Source organism: Arvicola amphibius, chromosome 9 (genome assembly GCF_903992535.2).
Source record: "Arvicola amphibius chromosome 9, mArvAmp1.2, whole genome shotgun sequence".
Classification (NCBI taxonomy): Eukaryota; Metazoa; Chordata; class Mammalia; order Rodentia; family Cricetidae; genus Arvicola; species Arvicola amphibius.
Genome location: NC_052055.2, coordinates 115,745,455 through 115,771,820, shown reverse-complemented (window position 1 = coordinate 115,771,820; position 26,366 = coordinate 115,745,455). Strand labels below are relative to the sequence as shown.

Genomic DNA, 26,366 nt, shown 5'->3' with positions numbered 1-26,366 from the left:
CTGCTCCCAGTGTAAGTCCCAGTTGCTCTAGCCCAGGGCATTTCCCAAGACGGAAATGATTTCTCAGCTCAGAGTCAGACAGATCCCCTCCTAGACTGAAGCATACTCAGTATTTGCCTCAGTCTGTATGGAAGTTTATGGAAATGCTGCTCTCCAGAGCCAAGGCAGATGTGCTGTTTTCTTTAACTAACCCCACTGTGTGATGAGCAATTTGAGGACAGCGCTGTCCTTGCTGGTTTTGGACTCTAGGGCCTACAAAGGCACCTTACCCTGTATGGAACTGGCTTTCTGAATAACGAGCAGGTGGCATAAATAACACAGTGTGTGCAGGCCGTGCCTCCATGGGGATGCCCACATCCAGCGTGGGAGGGGAAGAGAGGGCAAGGCCTATGCTCCTATCTGAGAGAACAAAGCTTGCTCCGATGCCAAGCACTCCCAACACACAGATGGCCTCTGCATGCAGAATGACAGGCGGGCTGGGAAGAAGCCAGTCTCACTCCTGCCTGCCACTCCAGTGGGAGCCGTGTGGCTCTTGGTGGAAAGGACCACTCCTTACCAGAAGGCATCACTCCTGTCACCAGCACTGGATAAGCCAAGGCACTACAGCTGCTCTGTCTGCCGCAGAACTTCTGACACTCTGAAGGGATGGCGCAGGCCACTTGATCTGAAGTGAGAAGGAACGGTCACACATCAGCATCGTGGTTCTAGAGCGCTCAAACTTGTGCCTGGGGGAAGGGAAGCAGATTAAGAGCTACGTGTGTCAGGGCAAATGTTGGATTCCTAGTCTATTGGAGATTTATCCAATTTATCATCTTTCTACATTGTAACAAATAGCTGGGACTCAGAATCCTAAAGTCAAATGACTTGATTCTCCTACCAACCCAAGGGCAAGTCATGGGACCTCTGCAAGGCAGTTAAAGAATCCAATAAAGTGTTAAAGAAATCTTTGGACTGCCGGGTGGTGATGGCGCATGCTTTTAATCCCAGCACTTGGGAGGCAGAGGCAGGCGGATCTCTGTGAGTTCAAGGCTAGCCTGGTCTACAAGAGCTAGTTCCAGGATAGGTTCCAAAAGTCACAGAGAAACCCTGTCAAAAAAAAAAGAAGAAAGAAAGAAAGAAAGAAAGAAAGAAAGAAAGAAAGAAAGAAAGAAAGAAAGAAAGAAGGAAAGAGAAAAAAGAAATGTGTATTAAAGCTGGGGAAAACGGGCACAGAAAGAGAAGCCTTTCTTGGGGCAGACTGAAGGTGGGGTAGAGGTAGAGGTGGCCACTGCTCATGTTACTTAGCACTAAAAATTGTTCTCTACTCCTCTGGCCTTGTCCAAAGTGCTCAGCAGTATACAGTCATAAAGGCCACCCACTCTACCTGGGCTGTTAGTTTTCTGTGAACGTAAGACAAGCTGTGTCATCTGGGGAGAGAGAGCCTCAGTTAAGAAAATGTCCCCATCAGATTGGCCCATAGGCCATCTAAGACATTGTTTTTACTATTTATTTATTTATTTATTTATTTATTTATTTATTTATTATGCATACAGCGTTCTGTCTGCACATATCCCTACAGGCCAGAAGAGGGCACCAAATCTTATTACAGATGGTTGTGAGCCACCATGTGGTTGCTGGGAATTGAACTCAGGACCTCTGGAAGTGCAGCCAGTGCTCTTAACCATTGAGCCATCTCTCCAGCCCTTACTGTTCTTCTTTTAAATTGAGCTTTACATTTTTCTCTGCTCCCCTGCCCCTTCAACCCTCCCCAACATTTTCTTAATTAATAACTGATGGGGGAAGACTTAGCCCACTATGGGTGGTGCCATCCCTGGGCATGGGGGCAGAGGGTTCTAGGTTGTATAAGAAAGCAGGCTGAGAAAGCCATGAGGAGCAAGTCAGTAAGCAGCAGCCCTCCACAGCCTCTGCTTCAGATCCTGCCTCTATATTCCTGTCCTGAGTCCCTGCCCTGGTGTCCTTCAGTGATAGACAGTTTTCTGAAAGCAGAAGATATATAAACCCTTCCCTCCCTCAAGTTGCTTAGTCATGGTGGTTTATCACAACAATAGAAACTTAACCAGGACACAATTCTTGTGGTTATACCTACCAGACTCAAAACTGTTCCCTTACCTAATGGATACGCAGACTCTTTGCCTAAGAGACAGGTCAAGCTAGCCAGACTCAGTTGATACAGGGGTGAAATACAGTATGGAATTCTGATCACTCATTAGGGGAAGCAGGAGATTTGTTAATGCTTTCAGTAGAAAGAATGAGGGCATTTCTCCAAGTCTTTCTCTCCATATCCGCCTCTTCCGAATTGTCTCAGGAGTTCAGCGAGCTCTGTGAACGTGCAGTCTAGGGCTGTGCGAAACCTCATCAAAGCGATGGTGGCACAGCCTCTGATCCACACAGCGTAAGGTCAGCGACGTGACAGCGCAGTCCTCCGAGTTCCTGAAGACTGGGTCCCAAAGCTGTGACTGGATCTCTCGGGGAGGAATGTTCACGTTTTCACAGATGAAGCTTGCCTGAAGATCAGAGTACAGAGCTAAGCCACTAGAGCCAGGAAGTGGTGGTGCACTCCTTTAATCCCAGCACTCGGGAGGCAAAGATAGGAGGCACATGGCTGGACGAAGAGAGGAATACAAAGCAGCAGGAGCCAGGAACTCATTGCAGGCTGACGTTTGGTGGAGACAGATGGAGTCTGGAGATTCAGTCTGAGGACATGATCGCCCCTTTGGTCTGAGCATTGGTAGAGGTAAAAGAACTCTCTAGTGGCTGACCTCTCTGCTTCTCTGATTTTCAGCATTAACCCATATATCTGACTCTGAGTTTTTATTATTAAGACCAACCAAAATTCATGCTACAGAGGAGCATGACTGTCTTAGGGGGAAATGCTTTGATCTGTTCTTCCCTTTCTTATCGCCTTGGGGTTTCTGTACTGTTGTACATCTCAAGAGTTTCTCCTCAAATACATTCTAAAGAGACACTTGAGGCAATTCCAATAACTAGTGTACTATGGGGGACCCAATACTTCAGGTATCCTCCAGATCTCTAGGAGAGCAAGAATTTACCTGGGAACAAGATGCGGCTGACCATCCCTGGTATCACCATGAAGAACGTGGGCAGCAGCTTCAGGTACCCACACAAAAGGCAGCCACCTTGCATATGAAGCCTGCTCTTTCCTGCCAGGAACCTCTGGACAGAAACCTGCCATGGGAAGACAAGTGCGTGGAGTCAGTACTGTATGAGGGCCAGGCTGCCTCGGCACAGGTAAGATACTGTCCAAAGTGATAGCAGGATGTGTTCTCTGGTGGGTTTGCTAAGATGGCCACTCTACATCCATACATCTTTGGGCCATCCATGGCTAGAGAGACACAGGAAAGTGAGCACACATTGTGCCATGCACAGTTAATAGATGGGATGGAATTATCGTGCATGGTTTTGGCCCCGCTGCTAGCATTACATACCTAACCATGGCGATGGAGGCTCGCAAGTTATCCCTGGCACAGACAAGACTTCCTCAATTATTGATATATATATATATATATATATATATATATATATATATATATAATTTCTACCACACAGAAGGAATAGACCCTTATAACTGATCAGAAGGAAAGTAAGACCGTGGAAACAACCAAGTGTTTGTGAAGGATGAGCTTGCTTCATTTATCAAAATTAAAATAAACTTTTATATTCTTTTAAGATGTAGGCTTTCTGGTTGGGTGTAATGGTACATGCTCTTAATCTCAGAACTCAGTAGGCAGAGGAAAATGAATCTCTGTGTTTGAGGGCAAACTGGTCTATGTAGAGAGTCCTGGACCAGCCAAAGTTACAGAGTAAAACACTGATTCAAGAGAACATAAAATCCTAGACTCTCCTGCTGTTTTGCAACCCATTTCGTGTTCTGGAGCCACAAGAGGCATCATGACGTCAGGCCAAAGGGTGGGGAATCACTTAGAAGAGAAGGGCAAGAAAGAGAGTGGGGTAGAGCAATCAAAGCATCCAAATAATGTAATAATGTTATGCTTTTAAAAAATATTCAGGGCTCATGAGATGGCTCAGAGGTTGAAAACACTGGTTCCTCTTCCAGAGGTCCTGAGTTCAATTCCCAGCAATCACATGGTGGCTCACAACCATCTGTAATGAGATCTGGCGCCCTCCTCTGGTCCGCAGGCAGACATACAGACAGAACACTGTATACATAATAAACAAACAAACAAACAAATCTTTAAAATAAATTAAATAGTGGGAAAATATACCCATGGTGGCTTAAAGGCACAGGATCCAAAATAGTGTATATACTGTGATACTGAGTCTAAAAAAAAAAAAAAAAATCCTCAAGCATGAATCAGTGTGACAATGTGATTTGGCAGTAAAGGAGTTAGCAGACAGGATTTTTGTTGCTGTTTGTTGTTTTTGTTACACTTTCTTTATCTTCAAAGTTCATTAGTTTAATAATTGGGGAAGAATGGAATTGTGATAGTGCCCCATGTAACATATGACATGTGACTCTTGAGATGTCTACAGGCAGCTGCTTCTGGCTTCTGGGAGGGGAGGTGCCAATGCTGAGCATATGGAGGGAACATGGGCTGCAATTCCTGACCACAGAACAGCTGGTTTGCCATGGAAAGGACCAAAATTGAGATGGTGTAAAAGAGCTCGGGACATGGAAGCCATAACTGAAACTCTGCAGTGCATCTTCTTGAGTTTACAGAAGGGAAGAGGGTAGTGTGCAAAAGAAAAAGAACTGAGGACTGGAGAGATGGCTCAGTGGGTAAGAGCGCTGGCTGCTCTTCCAGAGGTCCTGAGTTCAATTCCCAGCAACCACATGGTGGTTCACAACCATCTGTAATGAGATCTGGCGCCCTCTTCTGGCCTGCAGACATACATGGAGGCGGAATGTTGTATACATAATAAATAAATAAATAAATCTTTAAAAAAAAAAAAAAAAGAACTGAGAGCTTTTATCATTGCTGGACTAAGAGGAATCTTCAGATCGAGGAATCATGGTGATCCTAAACAAAACTGGGCACAGAATATCTGGTCTCCTGTGGAATGACAGCACAGTGGCAGAAATGTGACCCCTGTGCTGAGGGTGACCACACTAAATCCATCCACACGGAGTCCTAAGCACATCAGTGTATTGTCAACTGTAACCAAAGGAAGGGCACTTTAAAATGTTGGTGAGCCTTTTTTTCAATTAAATTTTTGTTTGTTTGTTTTGTTTTATAGAGACAGGATTTTTCTGTGCAGCCCTGGCTGCCCTGGAACTCACTCTGTAGACCAGGCTGACCTTGAACTCAGAGATCTACCTGCCTTTCAGTTTTAAAAAAAATGAAAACATTTTATTAGAGTTCTGGGCAGTGGTGATACACACTTTAATCCAGCACCCAGGAAACAGAGGCAGGTGGATCTCTGAGTTCGAGGCCAACCTGTTCTACAGAGTGAGTTCCAGGCAGTCAGGGATACATAGAGAAAACCTGTCTCAAACAAAACAAAACAAAACAAAATTAATTAGATCTCGGGTATAACTCAGAATATTTGCCTAGTACCACTAAAATCCTGACTTCCAGTAGTGATACTAGGAGTACCACAATTTTGGTTTTTTTCTCAAACAATTTCCTTCACAGTTTAGGCAGTTATGGGTTCTACTCCTGTGCTTTTAATAAGCAATCTTATATTTTCTATTTCTTTCTTTCTCTCTTTTTTTTTGTTGTTATTTTCTCACGACAGGGTTTCTCTGCTTAGCTTTGAAGCCTGTTCTGGATCTGCTCTGTAGATCAGGCTGGCCTTGAACTCTGAGAGATCTGCCTGTCTCTGCTCCCACACGCTGGGATTAAAGGCATCTACCACCACTGCTTGGTCACCGAGTCTATTTTTATTGTTGGTATATAATGCTTTCAAGGCTGACTACTCTGCATTGGACAATCAATAAAAGTGCTCATCCCTGGGAGGGGCTGCTCATTTTTATAACCACAGATAAACATACTTCCCACCCCTTGTGAAAAAGGCTCCTTTTTTGCAGCAGATAGAGACCACTACAGATCTGTCTCAGTGTTCAGCTTCTGTGAAGAAACACCACAAGTACAGCAATCATGTAAGAGAAAATATTTAACTGGGCTGGCTTACAGTTTCATGGGCATACTCCATTATCATCATAGAGAGGAGCTGGGTGGCATTCAGGCACACATGGTGCTGGAAAGGTAACTGAGAGTTCTACATCCGTATCCAAAGGCAGCAGGAAGCAAAAGATATTGGACATGGTTTCAACTTTTGAAATCACAAAGCCCATCCACAGTGACACACTTCCTCCAATAAGGTCACACCTCCTGATCCTTCCCAAGTAGTGCCACCCTTGGTAACTAAGCATTCAAATATATGAGTCTATGAGGGCCGTACTTATTCAAACCACCACAGGTACCCAATCCCAACTGATACATCTGCAATGCAACTCCTGCACCCAAGGATCAGGGAACACTGGAGAGAAGAGGGGATAGAAATATTGTAAAGACCAAAGGATTAGCATGTCTGCTTTGAGATAGTGTCTCTTATGCAAGGTAAGAAAGCTATACCCACAAAAGCTCCAATAATATAGTTAAGCTTAACCTGCAGAATAATACCCCCAGATTACATGCCATGTAGATGGGAGAAATTTCACAAGGTCCCACCCCTAGATTAAAGTCTATAAGCAATCAATGTCTATTGAAAGAACGTGAATTATTCTTCTTCAGTCCCAGGTCCCCTAATAGGTTATCTAATCTCAAGTGGTCAACCCCAAATATACACACATGTAAACAACATTGGAATTAGGTTATATTTATATATACATGTGTGTATGTATGTATGTGTGTGTGTAAAACAATAATAAATAAAGGTTGGAGGCTGGAAAGATGGCTCAGAGGTTAAGAGCACAAGCTGCTCTTCCCAGCAACCATATGGTGGCTCACAATCATCTGTAGTGAGATTGGATGCTTCTTCTGGTATGCAGTTGTACACACAGATAGAGCACTTGTATATATAAAATAAATAAATCATTTTTAAAAATTTTTAAAAATCCAGGTGGTAGTGGCATAAGCCTTTAATCCCAGCACTTGGGAGGCAGAGGCAGGTGGATCTCTGTGGGTTTGAGGCCAGCCTGATCTACAAAACAAAACAAGGTTCAGGGAAGGCTCCAAAGCTACACAGAAAAAACCCTGTCTTGAAAAACCAGAGAGAGAGAGAAAGAGAGAGAGAGAGAGAGAGAGAGAGAGAGAGAGAATGAGAAAGGTAGAAAGAAAGGAAGAAAGAAAGAAAGAAAGAAAGAAAGGAAAAGAAAAAGAATAAAAATTTAAAAAGTAAAGAAAAGGCCATGAACTAAGAAGGGGTAGGGGACATAGGAGTGGGAAGGGTAGAAAGGGAGGGATGGAAATGATATAAAATACAACACCCATATATAAAATTCTCAAAAAAAAATTAAAGGCATAAAAAATATCAGTAATCTATGAAAAAGAAGTTCCCCTAACTTTTAAAATCCATGGAAATTTTATATAAATCAAAAGGGAGTGGCACTACTAGAAGGAATGGCCTTGTTGGAACAGATGTAGCCTTGTTGAGGTAGTGTATCACTGTGGAGGTGGGCTGTGAGGTCTTCTCTGCTTAAGATGCTACCCAGTGTCACAGACCACGTCCTGGTGCCTGTAACATGTAGGACTCAGCTACCTCTCTAGCACCATGTCTGCCTGCACATCCCCATAATGATAATGGATTGGACTTCTAACTGTAAGCCGCCTCAAGTAAATGTTTTCCTTAATAGGAGTTGCTGTGGTCATGGTGTCTCTTCACAGCAATAGGAACCCTAACTAAGAAAGAAGTTGGGACCAGCAACTGGTCATGATTTGGGCAGTCTCCAAATCACAAAAGCTAGAGAATAGTGCAGGGCTAAAGTATTATAAACATTTAAACAAGGATAATTTTTACTATTTATATCAACAGGGGAAAAAAGTTAGCTCTTATGTTATTGAGGCAACAAACACAAATTAGGAGGCAAACCACAAGCAAGCCACAGTGGCCTGGGTCTACAGGGACATTAAAGGACAGTCACTTCATTGATCTTACATTTAATTACCTGATCAGCACACCCATAGAACAAAGAGACCGCAGTGGCACCTAAGATGAGTCCAGGCCAGGGGATGTCTCCAGAGCCAAAACTCCGGAAGACATGGAAAGCGTCCTGACGAGGCATATAGCACTGTGGCTTGGCTGTCCAGTTTCCCTGCTGTGTCCTACTTGGGATGGCATAGAAGTACTTTTTCACCAGCCCCTGATATCCTCCCACTTCACGCAAGGCTTTAAAAAACAAACAAACAAACAAACAAACTGATATTTATCAGTTCCTTGAAGAGTACAGTAAACAACACAACTAAAGAACCAAGACTGGAAAGAAGGCCCAGTGTGACCTACTGGCTCTCACTATAAAATGCGCCAGAGTGACACACGGGCAGTGTGGAGCCCACAGAAGTGGACCGGTCCCACCTTGACTAAAGGTCAGAGACTCTGAGCCTATTCTTGCTCCTCCAAGGTTATTGACAGGAGATTTGACTTCAGGTGTGGCTACTAACAGTTTATCTTGACCTAGGGTGTGGTTGCTTGGTGTTTTGAGTATTAAGATGGCAATCCCTTCCTTTGTTCCTTGTATCATGATTTTAGAAAAAAAGTCTTTTGTTTCCTTTCCCCTCTTGTGGATTGGAGTATTTAAAGATCATAAAGGAGTAAAACTGCGATTATTTGTAGATATGGGTCAAATAGTATTCAACTATCTGAGCATTTGCGCTAACGTATTTTGATAGCCAGAGCAGCTGGGGTGGAGCAAAAAAGAGCAGCAGAGATTTTTAGAGTTTGTAAATTTAAACTTCCCTCTCCCTCGCCCACACTGGTGGTGAAACAGGCAGCACTTTAGGTCCACTCCTGGGAGTAGGGCAGGGAAAACAGCATGGCCCCTATACATCGGTGCCGGAAAAAAAGCTCTGGGAAGGTTGCCTTTAGAACTTACAGCATGACCTTCGACCGTGCTCTTGGCTTCTGTAAGATGAAGCAGCTTGATGTCCCCATGTAACCCTAGGTTCAAAGATACCACCTCTGTGGCCCACTTACTCACCATAAATCGTTAGCAAGGCTGAGCCCAGAAGCATAATACCAGCTTGTAAGGTCTCAACATAAGCCACAGTGGCCAGGCCACCTGAAGAGGAAGAAGAAAGGAAAGGAAAGCAACATGATTTCTTACATGAGGTTGCTCACAGCAACCTCTCTGTATGCCCTCCCCCCTTCCCCCAGTCACCAGCTCTGCATGCCCTCCCCTCAGTCACCAGCTCTGCATGCCCACCCCTCTCCCCTCAGTCACCAGCTCTGCATGCCCTCTCCCCTCCCCCTCCCCACAGTCACCAGCTCTGCATGCCCTCCCCTCTCCCCCTCCCCCCAGTCACCAGCTCTGTATGCCCTCCCCTCTCCCCCTCTCCCCAGTCACCAGCTCTGTATGCCCTCCCCTCTCCCCCTCCCCTCAGTCACCAGCTCTGCATGCCCACCCCTCTCCCCTCAGTCACCAGCTCTGCATGCCCGCCCCCCTCCCCTCAGTCACCAGCTCTGCATGCCCTCCCCTCTCCCCTCAGTCACCAGCTCTGCATGCCCTGCCTGCACTGGTCCTCCTTTCAGATTTCTCATCCATTTACACCTGCTTTGTCTCTCTTTGTGTTTTCTCTCTTTACAGTCCTTCATGGGCTTTTCTAGGTTGAGCCAATGAAACAAACGTCAGCTAATAACAATGAAATAAATTCTAAAGTTAAAAGTGTGATACTGTTTAAGAAAACACATTGTTCTGTGTCTATAAGTAGACTTTTAAGATGCCATAAAAGTGCAGTTATGGATTGCTAACATGTTAATATATGTTCACTTATTTCAGGTGTGTTTGTTCCTTCTTTATATGTTCATGTGCAGGAGACACATCAAAGCAGTGGAGTGTTGGGACTTTCTCTGTCCCCATTTTTCTTTGCTCTCCATGCTTTTCAGGACAGATTAATATCTGACCATTTTCCTAGTCAAACGTGAACACCTTTGCTCCAGAAACTCATTTGGAAGCCACCATGAGTATCGCCCGTGTTCTCTAACAGCCAGATAGCACTTCCCTACGTCCTTGCCCAGTTTTAACAACAAAACTGTCTCCAAGCATTGCCCAATATCGCCAGGAAGAAGAACCCAGGATTCCTCATCTCCATCAGCAACTTACTGACTACTTTCTGTCCCTCTGGTCATCTCTACTTGACCTCTGGCCACACTAAGTACCAGGAAATGAGTGGCGAGAGCTCCTACCCTAGGCAGAGGCTGAATACATGAGAGCTGGCTTTCTAAAAGACCCCACCTGGCTTGGCCAGGAGCCTCCTCAAGGGCCCTCCCTCCCTTTCCTCTCACCCACTTTGTGTGTTCCCACTCTGTTACCTGGCAACCCACAGTGTCATGCCCCATTTCACCATAAACATGATCGCTGTTGATCATGAAGAGATTATCCCAACCCAATATGATCCCTAGTGGTACCTCTGCCTCCGTCATACTTCCTGAGATCTAAAGACTTTGGGAGACTTCAGTAGCTCCTCGGACCTTACTGAGTGTTTGTGTCAGTATAAGCCCATGTGTGGTTACAGCTACCTCACCTGTGATGGTATAAATGCCAGTAATGGTCAGCAAAACCAGCATTGTCTGGTAAATATCTGTGTCCCAAACCATTTTCAAGAACATGGCACCAAAGCTGATCTCCATCTGAAACGGGCACAAGGTTAGCAACTGAACCTTCATTTCCAGCAGAATCAACCTCCACCCCAGAAAGAAATGGGTCTTGGAAGCCACACGAAGAAAAGACCGCTGGACAGCATCCCACTGCCAATGGACACTGGGAGAGATCAGGCCAAATTCCGTGCCCTCTGAATTCAAAGTTAGTACCTCCAAGAGCATGGGTTAACCCAAGCCGCCCAGTTAACACGGTCTAGCCTACTCTGCTCTGTAGCCTCAGCATGGGATCTATGCTCAAAGAGGTTGTTTTATGTGGTTCTGCAACTAGGAAAAGACCATGGGCCTTTTTTTCTGGAAGCATTTGTTCTGGAAAACCTTTTGCATCGTCTTTCCAATTACTGGAGACTTTTAGTTCTGTGTACTTTTAGATCACTACCAAATTCACTTGAACCCGTGTCTTTAACAAGCTGTGGGATTGGCAAACTTCTTGTACTAGACCACATGATAAATATTATACGGTTTTTAAAATTTATTTATTTATTATGTATTATTTATTTATTATCTGCTGGCATGTATGTCTGTCTATGGCCAGAAGAGGGCACCGGATCTCATTACAGATGGTTGTGAGCCACCATGTGGTTGCTGGGAATTTAAACTCACAACCTTTGGAAGAGCAGGCAGTGCTCTTAACCGCTGAGCTATCGCTCCAGCTCAATATTATAGGTTTTGAGGACTGTATGCCACACTGCCTCTAGTTTTTACAACCCATTAAGTTAGGTATGAAAATCAGTCTTAGCTCAAGGGCCATACTGAGCAGTTGCTCATCGGCCCGGCCTACTGACTGGATCTGCGGACCCCTGGCTGAGCTGACACTGACTTGAAGCACCTGCACATCATTTACCTGGCTGACCTTTTTCTTTATTACTCTGCCCTCCCAAGCCAGGGATAAAATGAGCAGAGATTCATCCAACCGTTTATTCCCCCAAATGATTTCTGGGGTCCCACCATGCTGCAGTCACTCTGTGGTCTTCAGAAGACATAAGGACTGGCAAAGCCCAGTTTCAGTCCTCACCGAGCTTATGTTGAATAAAGACACGATGTGTGTGTTTTTTATACTTTGTGGTAAATGCCGGTCATTTGGTTAGCGGAAACCAATTATGCAGTACCATATGTGTAGAACACATCCTAGGCTGGGGGCGGGGGTTTGCAGTAAACACACCAGAAATGACTCAGGGTCTCAGGACATTTGAATGGAAGTGGAGAAGGCACAGAATAAGCAAGTACACCAATAGATTGCTTTCACATGGTGGCACTCATTACAAAACAAATAACAAAGAGACAACTGGGCACGTCATTGGAATGCATCGCCACCGGCTGGCTGAGATGACACTCTCTCTCCATTGTTCCTTGGAGGAGGCACTCCAAGGACATGTCTGGTTGGCCTCTACTCTGTGTGCAAGAACTCACCGAGATCCTACTGAAGATGTAGACGACCAAGGAAAAGAAAGAGGAGAACAACTGGATCCGAAGGCTGCCAAACCTCTTATTCAAATATTCCGGCAACGTCACCACCTGCACAAGCGACAGAGCAGGTTACTGTCAGATAGTAAGTGGTCAGAGAGATCACTGGATGCCCCTTCCTCGTGGTGTTTATGTCACAGAGATGCTGCCAGAGGACGGAAGTAGTCCAGAGATACAAGATGTGGGGTCACTGCCTTGGGCACCAGTCAAGCTGGGGAGAGTAAGGTAGGAGAGACAGGACAGCTGTATCCCAACAGCTGAGATTCCAGGCGCAGCCTGATCTTAGGACTGCAGAAAGAAACCCAGTAATTGAAAGTGTGCAACAATGATAATTTACTCATTATGGAACAAAGGGATGTGCTTTGTCTAACACGGCTGGCTGGCTGGCAGGAGATAGAAGCCAACAATGCAGTCGGTTCTCAGCCACCTCTGTATGGACACTCCAGTCAGACGACAGTGCTCTGAAGGGTCCTGTTTTCTACATCATCCTGGGCAGTATGCACCATGAGCACAGGGACCAAGCCCTCAGTGCTCACAATGCCCTTTGACCCCAACAGACCCTGGCTTGGGGAGTGAACCACTAAGAGGATATTGCCTCACTTTGTCCTGGCTAATGTATACGCTCTGGTCTACCTACCTACCTATGTCCATGTGAGCTCTGACTCAGACTCCACCTGCTTCACAAAGACACTCCTTCCTTCACAGGGACCGGAAGCCCTTGTCTGAGCACCCACAGGCTTCACTCAGCCTTTGCTCAGCTCTAAGCCATATTCTTCCATATGTCAAGGATTCCCCCAGCAAGGCTCTAAACTTCCCAGGCTGTTTCTAAGTTGATTGTTTGGGCTTCCCTAGCAAGTGAGGACAGTTTAGGACAGTGGTTAGGACAGTGGTTCTCAACCTTCCTATTGCTGCGACCCCTTAATACAGCTCTTTGTGTCATGGTAACTGCCAACCATAAAATTATTTTCGTTGCTACTTCTTAACAGTAGCTTTGCTACTGCTATGAATCGTAACATAAATCTGAGTTTTTGATGGTCTTCTGTGACCCCTGCAAAAGGTCTGTTCACTGGGCATTCACCCTGGGATCACGATCCACAGTTTGAAAAACACTGGTTTAGGTGCCTTAGGCAACAGGTTAACTATTGTCTCTCAATTTTAGAGTCTACATATTCAAGGTTTCAGCAGGTCTGCCTCTTTCCCAGAGCTGTGAGGGAAGCATTTGTCCAGATCATGCTCGTAGACTTGTCAAAGACACTCTGTCTGCAGCTGCGTTAATCTAGTATTCTATAGGATTCTATGTGTCTATGGGATATGTCTATAGGGTGGGTCTATATGGTGGGTCTACAGAATGTGTTTATAGGATGGGTCTATATGTCTACAGGATAGGTCTACAGGATATGTGTATAGGATGGGTCCATGGGGTGTGTCTACAGGATATATCTAATGGATGGGTCTATTGGATATGTCTACAGAATAGGTCTATAAGATATAACTATAGGATATGTCTACAGAATAGGTCTATAGGATATATCTATAGGATATGTCTATAGTACAGGTGTATAGGATGTGTCTATATGGTGAGTCTACAGGATATGTCTATAGGACAGGTCTATGGGATAAGTCTACAAAATATGTCTATATGACGGGTTTATAGGATAAGTCTACAAGATATGTCTATAGGATGGGTTTACAGGATATGTCTATAGGATGGCTCTATAGAATATGTCACAGCATGTGCTTCTACTTGCCTCTTAGCTATCCTGGTGTATGCTGGTATATGCTGCAGATTTTTTTTAATTTTCTGCTTTATGATATTTTGACGTCTTTAAAAGAAATCTTTCTAGGGGCTGGAAAGATGGCTCAGTGGTTGAGAGCACTTGTTGCTCTTACAGAGGACTTGGGTTCAGCTCCCAACACCAGCATGGTAGCTCACAGCCATCTGGAACTCTAGTTCCAGGGGATCCAATGCCTTCTTTTGGCCTCTTTGGGCGCCAAGCACACATGTGGTATACATACATACACACAGGCAAAACACTCAAACACATAAAACAAAACAAAACAAGAATGTAAATAAAAAAGTGTTTTTAAATCTTTCTGGTTGGGAAGAAGCCTCCCTCCTCAAGACTAGCCAATCCCCGCAGGTAACCGAGGGCCCAGACTAGAGCATTAGCATTGACAGCAGGTTAACCAGTCCAGAGTCTGGCCTCCTCCACCCAGCCTGTGCACCCAGGAGATAATAGACCTCTGCTGTAATCATCTCAAAACAGGTATTAGCCAACTAGAAACACAAGCCTGATGGAATTAGTCAAACCAGGCAATCTAAAGCTGTTGCTTCTGTTCTGCCTTGCCTTTCCCATGGGACCCCAACAAAGGCCTGATGATCTCATTCCCATCTTCTGCCTCCTGATGAAGTTGATGTCTTTTCCACATGGTTCTGTGTGGCAGATTATCTCTGGGCCCCTCCTGTCTCTGGAACCTGAGGGTAAATATAGCATACCTTGTTTCTCTTGGGCCTCCCCTGTTTCTCTTCGTGTGGCTAAAACTCATGAGAGACTAGGAGTCTGAAGTTGTACTTGGTTTTGAGTTAGCATTTGTTATCATTAAGGATAAAATTCTTTCCCATGATTATTTGCATGGGGGGCATTTTTTTTCTAAAATATTAGTTCTAACCTTTTTACTAAGAAGTTTTATAAAGTGGATTTTCACTTCCTGTGGACCCCCTCACACCGGCCCCTCACCATCCCCATTTCCTTGTGTCAGCTGCCAATACCTTGAATACTTGCTAACTGCGATCCACGCGGTCCGTCTGAAGCCGGACTCAGGCAGGCCATGTCCAATGTCCTTGTCCTCCATTACAACCTTTCCACTCTCCTGTAGCAGACTGCTTGAAGGGGCCTTTCCTCCCCATTACCTCCATTCCTTGGTGACTCCCCTAAACCTTCTTTCACCCCCATGGGCACAGCATGCACACACATGCAACCAAAACACCCATACACATAAAAATAAAAAAGTAAAGAAATGAATATACAACATCCCCAAACCTGTGGGACACAGCGAAGGAGGGGCTAAAGGCAAGTTCATAGTTAAGAGTCTACATACAAAAAATAAAAATAAAAAATAAATTGAACAGAACTCATATTAGTAACTTAACAGCATACTTCAAAGCTCTAGAACAAAAAGAATAATGTCCCAAAGGAATAGACAGCAAGAAATAAACAAACTCAGTACTTTTTTTTTTTTTTGGTTTTTCGAGAGAGGGTTTCTCTGTAGCTTTGAAGCCTGTCCTGGAACTAGCTCTTGTAGACCAGGCTGGCCCCAAACTCACAGAGATCTGCCTGCCTCTGCCTCCCAAGTGCTGGGAATAAAGGTGTGCGCCACCATGGCCCGGCACAAACTCAGTACTTAGATCCATAAAAATGGAATTTTTTAAAAAATACAAAGAAAAAAGAAAATGAAGAGTTCGTTCCAATAAATGGACTGAGAAAGAAATCAGGGAAATCATACCTTTCACAATAACCTCAAAAAATATATATATAAAATAAACTATGTTGGGATAACTTTAATCAAACAAGTGAAAGACTTGTATAATAAAAAGAACTTTGAGAGAGTGAAGAAAGTAATTAAAAAGTCATCAGAAGATGGAAAGCTTTGCCATGCTCACTATAGGGTTAATACAGTGACAATGGCCACCCTACCAAAAGCAATACACGTATTAAACACAACCCCCATCAAAATTTCAGCACAGCTGAATTTTCTCAGGCATGTGGTTCATTTCTGTGTATGTCTGGTCTCTATTTGCTAAAGGAAAACTGGCCATAGCAAATAACGCATTGCGGTAATCTAGAATCTGTGCTGTTGTTGTGGCTTGTTTTCATGGACAATTAACTAGCCTCAACTCAACATGCAAATCCATTCGGCACACACATGCTAACACACACACACACACACACACACACACACACACACACGCCCAGCCCTGTGATTCACAGCAGCTCAAATTTCCTTGTTCTTTTAGGCAACCTTCTAAAGGTTTCCCCCATACCTGTGTAGTAAGCAGTTAACAAAGGATGTGGGTGGTTTATACACTTATTTGGAATTTAACTTTATCATTGATGCCTTTGTTTTTGGAGCTTCCTACCAACAGTCTCAAGTTCTTTGACATCTTGAACTGATAAAACTTTTGCTTTCTGCAGCCAACTGGTTTAGAAAGACACTCAGTTGGAGGAGGCACAATCAATTAAAACATATCAGGTGCAGCCCTGTTATTCCAGGATTGAGCTCTTCCTAATTTCTTCCTTCTTCTGGGTGGGTCCCCAGGAGCCTCTTGTCTGCAAGTGTACTTAATGATTAGCCAGGGACCGAAGGCTTTAATATCTTACTGAGAAATTTTTCCCTAGTACAAGGACATAAAGACATTCGGGGCCTTTCTATGCAAGTTTGCATTCCTCAACTGAGTCTTTAACCAATCTAAAATTACTTTGTGTAGCATGTGGATCATTATTTTTTCACATGATGGTCAACTTGACCACCTTCCCTCGGTGATCTTCAATGCCACCAATGTTGTAAGTCAAGTGTCCATAAATGTGATTGGGTATGGGTGTTTCCCTTTTCCCACTTGTCAGTGTGTGCATTATAATCACCTTTCTGTAGCTGTGACAAATACTTTGTATACTTATTTTTGCTCATAGTCCATGGTAGCTGGAGAGGTGGCTCAGCAGTTAAGAACACTGCCTGCTCTTCCAAAGGTCCTGAGTTCAATTCCCAACAACCACACAGTGGCTCACAACCATCTGTAATGAGATCTGGTGCCCTCTTGAGTCAGAGACCTGGTCAGTTAATCTCATCAACTCAGACCATGAGACCTAATATGGACAAGTTCAACAGAACCGCCATATATAGGCTACCCATGCATGCAGCATTGCCAGGGCATAAATTTCATTTTCATTCCCACAGCAAACTGGGCCAATTGCTTTGGTTCTGTGGTAGCATCAGAGCAAGAGAGTGTGGTAGAGGAAGCTATTCACTTCATGGACAGAAGAAAAAGAAAGAAGAATGGATTGGGGTCCTAACACTCCATCCAAGGTCAAATATAGAAGACTTCCTACTGTACCTCATCTCTGAAGTTTCTGCCTCCATCCATGGGATGGTGACTAAACCTCCAATGGACCTCTGGGGGACACTTATCCGAATTACAGCAATGTGTTTTTCCCTGAATTAATATTATATAGTATTATTAATGTTTTCTAATAAATGTCAATATTTAGTCAGACGGTCTGCCTTTCTTTGACGATGCCTTCACTGTTCTTACAGTTTTTTTTTTTTTTTTTTGGTTTTTCGAGACAGGGTTTCCCTGTAGTTTCTAGAGCCTGTCCTGGAACTAGCTCTTGTAGACCAGGCTGGCCTCGAACTCAGAGATCCGCCTGCCTCTGCCTCCCGAGTGCTGGGATTAAAGGCGTGTGCCACCACTGCCCAGCTGTTCTTACAGTTTTGACTTTAGAATAAGTATGTCAAGCTTCTCACAGAGCCCTGTTTTGCTCTTGTGTGAAATTTTATTCCATGAACAAACCAACCAGGAAGAAACAGCATTTTAGGGTACTAAATCTTCTAGTCACTAACACATATGTTCTATTCTTTTCTTTACATCTTATTTTAAATAATGTTTTGAAATACTTTCTGTAAATTCCTGAAGAAGCAGATAGTTACTTGTGTCTACCCTAGACAAAATGGTGTATTTTCAGTATCTGCAGATTTGGGAAGTCAGTGCCAGGATCAAAAGACTGATGGTATAATCTGTCCTTCGGGATGCTTTTACTACACAGGCAATGTTTATTTTTAAAAATCACAAACTGGCTTTCTGCCCATTTACGCGGCCGAGGAAGCATCGCTGAAGGCTCTCATTTCCCTGCCGTCATGTCCAAGTCAGAGTCTCCCAAGGAGCCGGCACAGCTGCGGAAGCTCTTCATTGGAGGGCTGAGCTTCGAAAGCACCGACGAGAGTCTGAGGAGCCATTTTGAGCAATGGGGAACACTCACGGACTGCGTGGTCATGAGAGATCCAAACACCAAACGATCCAGGGGCTTTGGGTTTGTTACGTACGCCACTGGGGAGGAAGTGGATGCCGCTATGAATGCGAGACCCCATAAGGTGGATGGAAGAGTCGTGGAACCCAAGAGAGCTGTGTCGAGAGAGGATTCTCAGAGACCGGGTGCCCACTTAACCGTGAAAAAGATCTTTGTTGGTGGTATTAAAGAAGACACGGAAGAACATCACCTGAGAGATTATTTTGAGCAGTATGGGAAGATTGAAGTGATTGAAATCATGACTGACAGAGGCAGTGGAAAAAAGAGAGGGTTTGCTTTTGTCACCTTTGATGACCCTGACTCCGTGGACAAGATTGTTATTCAGAAATACCATACTGTGAACGGGCACAACTGTGAAGTAAGAAAAGCCCTATCCAAGCAGGAGATGGCTAGTGCTTCGTCCAGCCAAAGAGGTCGAAGTGGTTCTGGAAACTTCGGTGGTGGTCGTGGAGGCGGTTTTGGCGGCAATGACAATTTTGGTCGAGGGGGAAACTTCAGTGGTCGTGGTGGCTTCGGTGGCAGCCGTGGTGGTGGTGGATACGGTGGCAGTGGGGATGGCTATAATGGATTCGGTAATGATGGAAGCAATTTTGGAGGTGGTGGAAGCTACAATGATTTTGGCAATTACAACAATCAGTCTTCAAATTTTGGACCAATGAAAGGAGGAAACTTTGGAGGCAGAAGCTCTGGCCCTTATGGTGGTGGAGGCCAGTACTTTGCTAAACCACGAAATCAAGGTGGCTATGGTGGTTCCAGCAGCAGCAGCAGCTATGGCAGTGGCAGGAGGTTCTAATTACAGCCAGGAAACAAAGCTTAGCAGGAGAGGAGAGCCAGAGAAGTGACAGGGAAGCTACAGGTTACAACAGATTTGTGAACTCAGCCAAGCACAGTGGTGGCAGGGCCTAGCTGCTACAAAGAAGACATGTTTTAGACAATACTCATGTGTATGGGCAAAAAAACTCGAGGACTGTATTTGTGACTAATTGTATAACAGGTTATTTTAGTTTCTGTTCTGTGGAAAGTGTAAAGCATTCCAACAAAGGGTTTTACTGTAGACCTCTTCTCACCCATGCTGTTGATTGCTAAATGTAATAGTCTGATCATGACACTGAATAAATGTCTTTTTTTTTCTTTAAAAAAAAAATCACAAACTGGGGCTGGAGAGATGGCTCAGAGGTTAAGAGCACTGGTTGGTCTTGCAGAGGTCCTGAGTTCAATTCCCAGCAACCACATGGTGGCTCACTATCATCTGTAATGAGATCTGGTGCCCTCCTCTGGCATGCGGGCATACATCGAGGCAAAATGTTGTATACATAATAAATAAATAAATCTTAAAAAAAACCCACAACCTATAGAATAACTGATGATGGGCACTTACCTCAGCCTTGTTATAGATAGGAACAAATATCCAACCAAGAATATAGAACACAAATATAGTCTGAAACCAAGAAAAAGCAGAAGAGTTAAGGCAGGGGTCCATAGGGGTCAAGCTCTTCAAAGAGATGCAGGTTCAATTAATGTCTGCAGATGTTAGTGAACACATATATGCACATGCGTGTGTGTGCACACGAGCACACACACGCACACACATTTAAACGCTAGTGCGATCTTCCCTCCCGCCCAACAGCTCTTTGTTCACTGTCTTCCCTATGGCCCACAGCATATATGCATTCTGTCTCCTGACTTACTAAGGAGAAAAACAGCAGAGTCCTTTTGAAAAACCGAAGACCTGACTCCCTTCGTCTATACTTTCCACATATCCCTAACAGTCACTCGAGATTAAAAGCAAGCTTTTGTGTTTATGAGTCTTCTTTGGACAACAATCAAGTGGTCAGTAGCTCAGAAGATATTACTTACATTCCACTCAAGGACTCCAACTGCAATTCCGGAAGTTGCACCTAACCCAGCCAGGCCCATATAGTGGCCACTGCCGATATATGCAGAAAAAGTAGAAATGCCCATCTGAAAATCAGAAGATGAGACTGTCAGAGCCCTTGTCACACATAACAAGAATTCATGTTTATGGACTGAGAGAGGGGTTCAGCCATAGAACACTCACCTAGCGTCTTAGTTGGGGTTTCTATTACTGCGACCAAACACCATGACCAAAAGCAAGTTGGAGAGGAAAGGGTTTATCTGGCTTACACTTCTACATCATAGTTTATCACTGAAGGAAGTCAGGACAGGAACTATAATAGGGCAGGAACTTGGGAGCAGGAGCTGATGCAGAGGCCATGGAGGAGAGCTGCTTACTGGCTTACTCCTCATGGCTTGCTCAGCCTGCTTTCTTATAGAACCCAGGGTCATTAACGCAGGCATGGCCCTACCCAGAGTGAGTTGGGTCCTCCCTCATCAATTACTAATTAAGAAAATGCCTTACAAGGTTGCTTAAAGCCCGATCTTATGGAGGCACTCTCTCTCTCTCTCTCTCTCTCTCTCTCTCTCTCTCTCTCTCTCTCTCTCTCTTTCTCTCGGTTTTTTGAGACAGGGTTTCTCTGTAGATTTGGAGCCTGTCCTGGAACTAGCTCTCGTAGACCAGGCTTGCCTCAAACTCACAGAGATCCGCCTGCCTCTGCCTCCCAAGTGCTGGGATTAAAGGCTTGTGCCACCAACACCCGGCTGGAGGCCTTTTCTCAACTGAGGCTCCCTACTCTCTGATGACTCCAGCTTGTGAAGTTTCGGAGGGAAGTTTGAGAGTCCCTCAAGGATTCTATGAGGCCAGCTGTGTGATATTTTAAACCAAGACTCTGTGGTATCTTTTCAACTAGGGCGGAAGAGTCAGCTGGGATTAACATTAGACCAGTTAGCACCACTGAGGTCACATTGTTGCGCTGCTGGGATGCTCAATGCTGGTGAACTGAAGCTGAAGAGCCAACTATTAAAGGAGACCAGCACCATGGTGAGTCTGCGGACATCCTGGGACACATGAGACCTTGTCTCAAAACAAATAAGTAATGTTCAGAAAATGCAAATCCACTGACTTTGGTATCTGTTGTTCCCTCTTCTCAGAACGCCTCACACTCCGTCTCCCTGGAAAAGACATGCTCCACCTCAAATCCCACTGCATGACTCTGCCTTGAAAAGATCTTTTCTGTGCTGCTAAACCCAACAAGCTGATGTTTAGATTTTGCCTGCGTTTAGCCTGGGCACTTCTCAATAGACTTGTTTACTATACTGCACTGTAGCTAATTTAAATGCAAATTGCACTGGTGGTGGCCCAATGGCTAAGAGTGCTTGCCGTAAAAGCAAGAGGTCCCAAGTTCAAACCTTGACACTTGCATAGAAAAACAGAAGTGGCTGCTGAGCATCTCTACCTCCTGCGCTGTGGGAAGCTGAGACAGGAGAATTGCTGGGAGCTCATGAGCCGCCAGCCTAGCTCCAGGTTCAGCGACAGACCCTGTGTCAAGGGAGTAAGTCAAAGAATAATGAAGCAGGACACTCAAGGTCCTTCTCTGGCCTACGTATGTGCACAGGCACTTAGACACCTGCACACACATATGCACATACAATTAGAATTTCTAAGGGGTAGCTGACTTCCTTTCTGTCCCTTGATGTGAAATTACTTAGCCATTAAATAAATCACCTACTAAATGAAATTGGTTTATCACACCAATTGTTACCCCAGCACTCAGGAGGCTAAAGCAGAAAGACTGGGAGTTCAAGGTCAGCCTGGGCTACATAGAAAGAGAAGAAGGAGAAGGAGAAGGAGAAGGGGAGGAAGAGGAAGAAAGTCCTGATCTAGCAACTTCAAATTATTTTGGATTTAAGGCATATAAGTTAAAATAATAAAAAGGCAAATACAGCCAGTCAGTGGTGGCACAAGCCTTTAATCCCAACACTCAGGAGGCAGAGGCAGGCAGATCTCTGAATTTGAGGCCAGCCTGGTCTAAAGAGTGAGTTTCAGGATAGACAGGGCTATACAGAGAAACCCTGTCTTGAAACAAACAAACAAACAAAACAAAAAACAAAAACTAAGCCAAAACAGAAAGCCCACAAACAGACAGCCATATACAAGTTTACTCACCAACCACCATGCTAGATTTTGGCCAGCCAGGAAGAAGTCTTTTACTGTACCACGCCTATGTGACAGAAGAGCCTGAAACAGAAACACTCTGGTGGTGTACCGTTCACAGAGAAGAGCTGGATAGTCTATGTTGGTCTTACTATCCCGCAGCTGATTAAATTCAAGCTAGGTCTCTAAGTGTTGTTGGTGTGTGGGACTCTCCAAATACACTAGTAGGGAAAGAGAGCTTCTGCAAACTAATTGTGCAATTTGATCCCGTCTTATAAAAGGAACATGCAGAATACACATTATGTGTCTGTATGTTTGCCCAAGTGCTGAGAAAAGACACCAGGTCTGGTTACCTCAGAAAGATGAGATGGACAAGGGAAGAAAACTAAGTTATTCTTCAAGTCACTCTATACATTTTGCTTGTTACACTAAAGGTTAAAGCATGTGGTAGCTAATGACAATATAGGATTCTTTTTAACTTAAAACAAACAAAAGTTCGGTGTTGTGGCGCATGCCTTTGATCCTAACACTCAGGAGCAGAGGCAGGTGGATCTCTGTGAGTTTGAGGTCAACTTGGTCTACATAGTGAGTTTCAGGCCAGACAGAACTACATAGTGAGATCCTGTCTAGGACAAATAACTATAAAGAAGGAAGGGGATCAAAGCATGCCGTACATCCATCCATATTCTAGGGGAAGGGGATCAAAGCATGCCAGACATCCATCCATATTCTAGGGGAAGGGATCAAAGCATGCCGGACATCCATCTATCATAGTACTGGAGGAAGGATCCCAGAATTGAAGCTCAAAGACTAAGAATCCCTGCCACCTAGAAACAGAGTGTTCATGGCTGAAGCCAATGAAGATGGTTTAAGTGTTATGATGTGCGTCCAGGATTCCCCTGGAATAGATCCTTTTTAGAATAGATCCTGTGCTCCCACCCCTTGGCGTTGGTGAGGATAGTTCCAGGAGCCCCTGTGGATACGAAACTCTAAGGATGCTCAAGTCCATCACATGCCAGACAGCTCTAGGTTTGCATCTGAGTGCCACTCAACCTTTCAGAATCTCAGTTCAAGTCACCGTAGATCCGGCCTTCACATGCATAGAGAATTTGTTCCTAGACTCTTTCAGCTCAAATTTCTTTCAGAAAAGTCATATAATATTTGGATATAACCTCCAGTACATCATTTTGTGTGCTTTACATTGCCTCTAGATTAAAAGTTAGGTGTTGTAATAATTACTGTAAATAATTGTAAGTATCCAGTACAATCTTAAATACTTTCAACATTGATATGATAGTTTACATAAGTGATCCCAAAAATTCTACCAAGGAACTTCTACAACTCATAAACACTTTCAGCAATGTAGCAAAATACAAGATTAACTCAGAAAAATCAGTAGCCCTCCTGTACACAGATGATAAAAGGGCTGGGGAAGAAATCAGAGAAACATCACCCTTCACAATAGCCACAAATAGCGTAAAATATCTCAGAGTAACTCTAACCAAACAAGTGGAAGACTTGTATGACAAGAACTTTAAATCTCTGAAGAAAGAAGTTGAAGAAGACACCAGAAAGTGGAAAGATCTCCCATGCTCTTGGGTAGGCAGAATATAGTATAAATGGCATCTTACCAAAAGCAATCTACAGATTCAACACAATGCCCATCAAAATCCCAGAAAAATTCTTCAAAGACCTCGAAAGGACAGTACTCAATTTCATATGGAAAAGCAAAAAAATCAGGATAGCCAAAACAATCATGTACAATAAAGGAACTTCTGGAGGCATCACAATCCCTGACTTCAAACTCTATTACAGAGCTACAGTACTGAAAACAGCCTGGTATGCCAATAAGAACTGACAGGAGGACCAATGGAAGTGAATAGAAGACCTGGATATCAATCCACACATCTTCAAACACCTGATCTTTGATAAAGAAGCAAAAAATATCAAATGGAAAAAAGAAAGCATATTTAACAAGTGGTGCTGGCATAACTGGATATCAACATGTAGAAAAAAGAAAATAGACCCATATCTATCACCATGCACAAAACTCAAGTCCAAATGGATCAAAGACCACAACATAAAGCCAGCCACACTGAACCTTATAGAAGAGAAAGTGGGAAGTACATTTGAACGCATTGGCACAGGGAACCACTTCCTGAATATAACCCCAGCAGCACAGACACTGAGAGAAACAATTAATAAATGGGACCTCCTGAAACTGAAAAGCTTCTGTAAAGCAAAGGACACAGTCAATAAGACAAAATAGCGGCCTACAGAATGGAAAAAAAAGCTTCACTATCCCCACATCAGATAGAGGTCTGATCTCCAAAATATACAAAGAACTCAAGAAATTGGACACCAAAAGATCACATAATTAAAAAAAATAGTCAGACCTAAACAGAGAACTCTCAACAGAGGAATCTAAAATGGCTGAAAGACACTTAAGGAAATGTTCAACATCCTTAGTCATCAGACAAATGCAAATCAAAACAACTAAGAGATTTTATCTTAAACCTGTAAGAATGGCCAAGATCAAAAACACTGATGACAACTTATGCTGAAGAGATTGTGGGGAAAAGGGAACACTTCTGCATTGCTGGTGGGAATGCAAGCTGGTACAACCCCTTTGGATGTCAGTGTGGCGATTTCTCAGAAAATTAGGAAACAACCTTCCTCAAGACCCAGTAATACCACTTTTGGGTATATATCCAAAGGATGCTCAATCGTGCCACAAGGACATGTGATCAACCATGTTCATAGCAGCTTTGTTTGTCACCAGAACCTGAAAACAACCTAAATGCCCCTCAACCGAAGAATGGATAAGAAAAATGTGGTACATTTATACAATGGAGTACTACACAGCAGAAAAAAATGACAGCTTGAATTTTGCAGGAAAATAGATGGAGCTAGAAAACATTATTTTGAGTGAGGTAACCCAGACACATAATTATCACATGTACTCACTCATAGGTGTTTTTAAACATAAAGCAAAGAAAGCCAGCCTACAAACCACAATCCCAGAGAATTTAGACAACAATGCGAACACTAAGAGAGACTTATATAGATATAATCTACATGGGAAGCAGAAAGTAGAAAAAGAGATCTCCTGAGTAAATTGGGAGCATGGGGACCTTGGGGGAGGGTGGAAGGGAGGAGGGGATAGGCAGGGAGGGGAGCAGATAAGAATGTAGAGCTCAATAAATATCAATAAGAAAAAAAAGAAAAAAATTTCAGCTCGATTGGCTAGATCTGCAGATGGGGAAGTCCTGGAAAGAGTTCAGAGTGCACATTGGTGCTAGCTGATGTCATCATCGTGAGTCTCACAAAGACTTTCAAAATACCATTAAGGTTTCGGGTTCTAGGTGGCAGGAGCAGGCACATTTGAGTTACGTAACTATTATTTTAGTGTGGGGATAGGTATAGGAATCGGAAGGGATAATGGTCCAGAATGGTTTTGTTGCCTAAGTAGCTGGTGCTTGGTTGGAAGGGTGGGGAAGGGTTAGACAAAGAGTGGTCAAGGTCATCCCCTCTGAAGTGCCAGGGTGCTAGGTGGAAGCCAGGTCTCTGCGGGGAAGTGCAACACCAGCCCAGAGATCCCGTCATACCCACAGCCCGAAGAACAGAACCAATAAGAGGTACGAAGTCACCACCAGGGTGTCTGAGATGCTGTGGATACTTAAGCCCACGGTGCCCTGATTCATGGTGACGCTATGATTGTTCTCCAGGGGGTCCATGGCAGCTTTTCTGAGCCAGGTAAACACTTGCAGCCAGAACACTGCAACGGTTCTGGATCCAGCTTCACCTCTGGTTCGCAAGGCATCCTGGGAAGAGCCACGGTACTGTCTTCTTGTTTCCTCCCAGTAGGCACTGCGGCTTGATTCTTCCCAAGCATTAAAGGCGTCTTCCCTTTCCTTTGTTCTTGGTCACACACACACACACACACACACACACACACACACACACACACACGGAAGGAGAATGGGGTGGGGGTGGGGGACCGGACCCTTTTTGGG

At 44.1% G+C, this 26,366-nt stretch overlaps 2 protein-coding genes across 2 annotated transcripts in view; one reads left to right on the top strand and one right to left on the bottom strand.

Annotated features, from left to right (window-relative positions):
- The window catches only part of LOC119823122 (sodium/glucose cotransporter 1-like), a 42,227-nt gene extending 16,140 nt beyond the window's left edge, over nt 1–26,087 (bottom strand). Inside the window, exons 1-9 of the mRNA XM_038342921.1 lie at nt 25,959–26,087; nt 20,196–20,300; nt 19,717–19,776; nt 12,205–12,309; nt 10,662–10,767; nt 9,119–9,199; nt 8,090–8,310; nt 3,051–3,186; nt 557–664 (exon numbers count right to left, since the gene is read on the bottom strand). Of these exons, the coding sequence (XP_038198849.1) occupies nt 557–664; nt 3,051–3,186; nt 8,090–8,310; nt 9,119–9,199; nt 10,662–10,767; nt 12,205–12,309; nt 19,717–19,776; nt 20,196–20,300; nt 25,959–26,087 (1,051 nt within the window). The remainder of the gene's footprint in view (nt 1–556; nt 665–3,050; nt 3,187–8,089; nt 8,311–9,118; nt 9,200–10,661; nt 10,768–12,204; nt 12,310–19,716; nt 19,777–20,195; nt 20,301–25,958) is intronic.
- On the top strand, nt 18,169–19,468 carry LOC119823123 (heterogeneous nuclear ribonucleoprotein A1-like). The gene has a single exon (XM_038342923.1). The coding sequence runs from the start codon at nt 18,169–18,171 to the stop codon at nt 19,129–19,131; it is 963 nt and encodes a 320-aa protein (XP_038198851.1). The 3' UTR covers nt 19,132–19,468.
- Nucleotides 26,088–26,366: the final 279 nt, after the last annotated feature.

Bases quoted from the DNA above. Each gene is read 5' to 3' on its own strand.
- LOC119823123 (XM_038342923.1), top strand. From the start codon at position 18,169: ATGTCCAAGTCAGAGTCTCCCAAGGAGCCGGCACAGCTGCGGAAGCTC.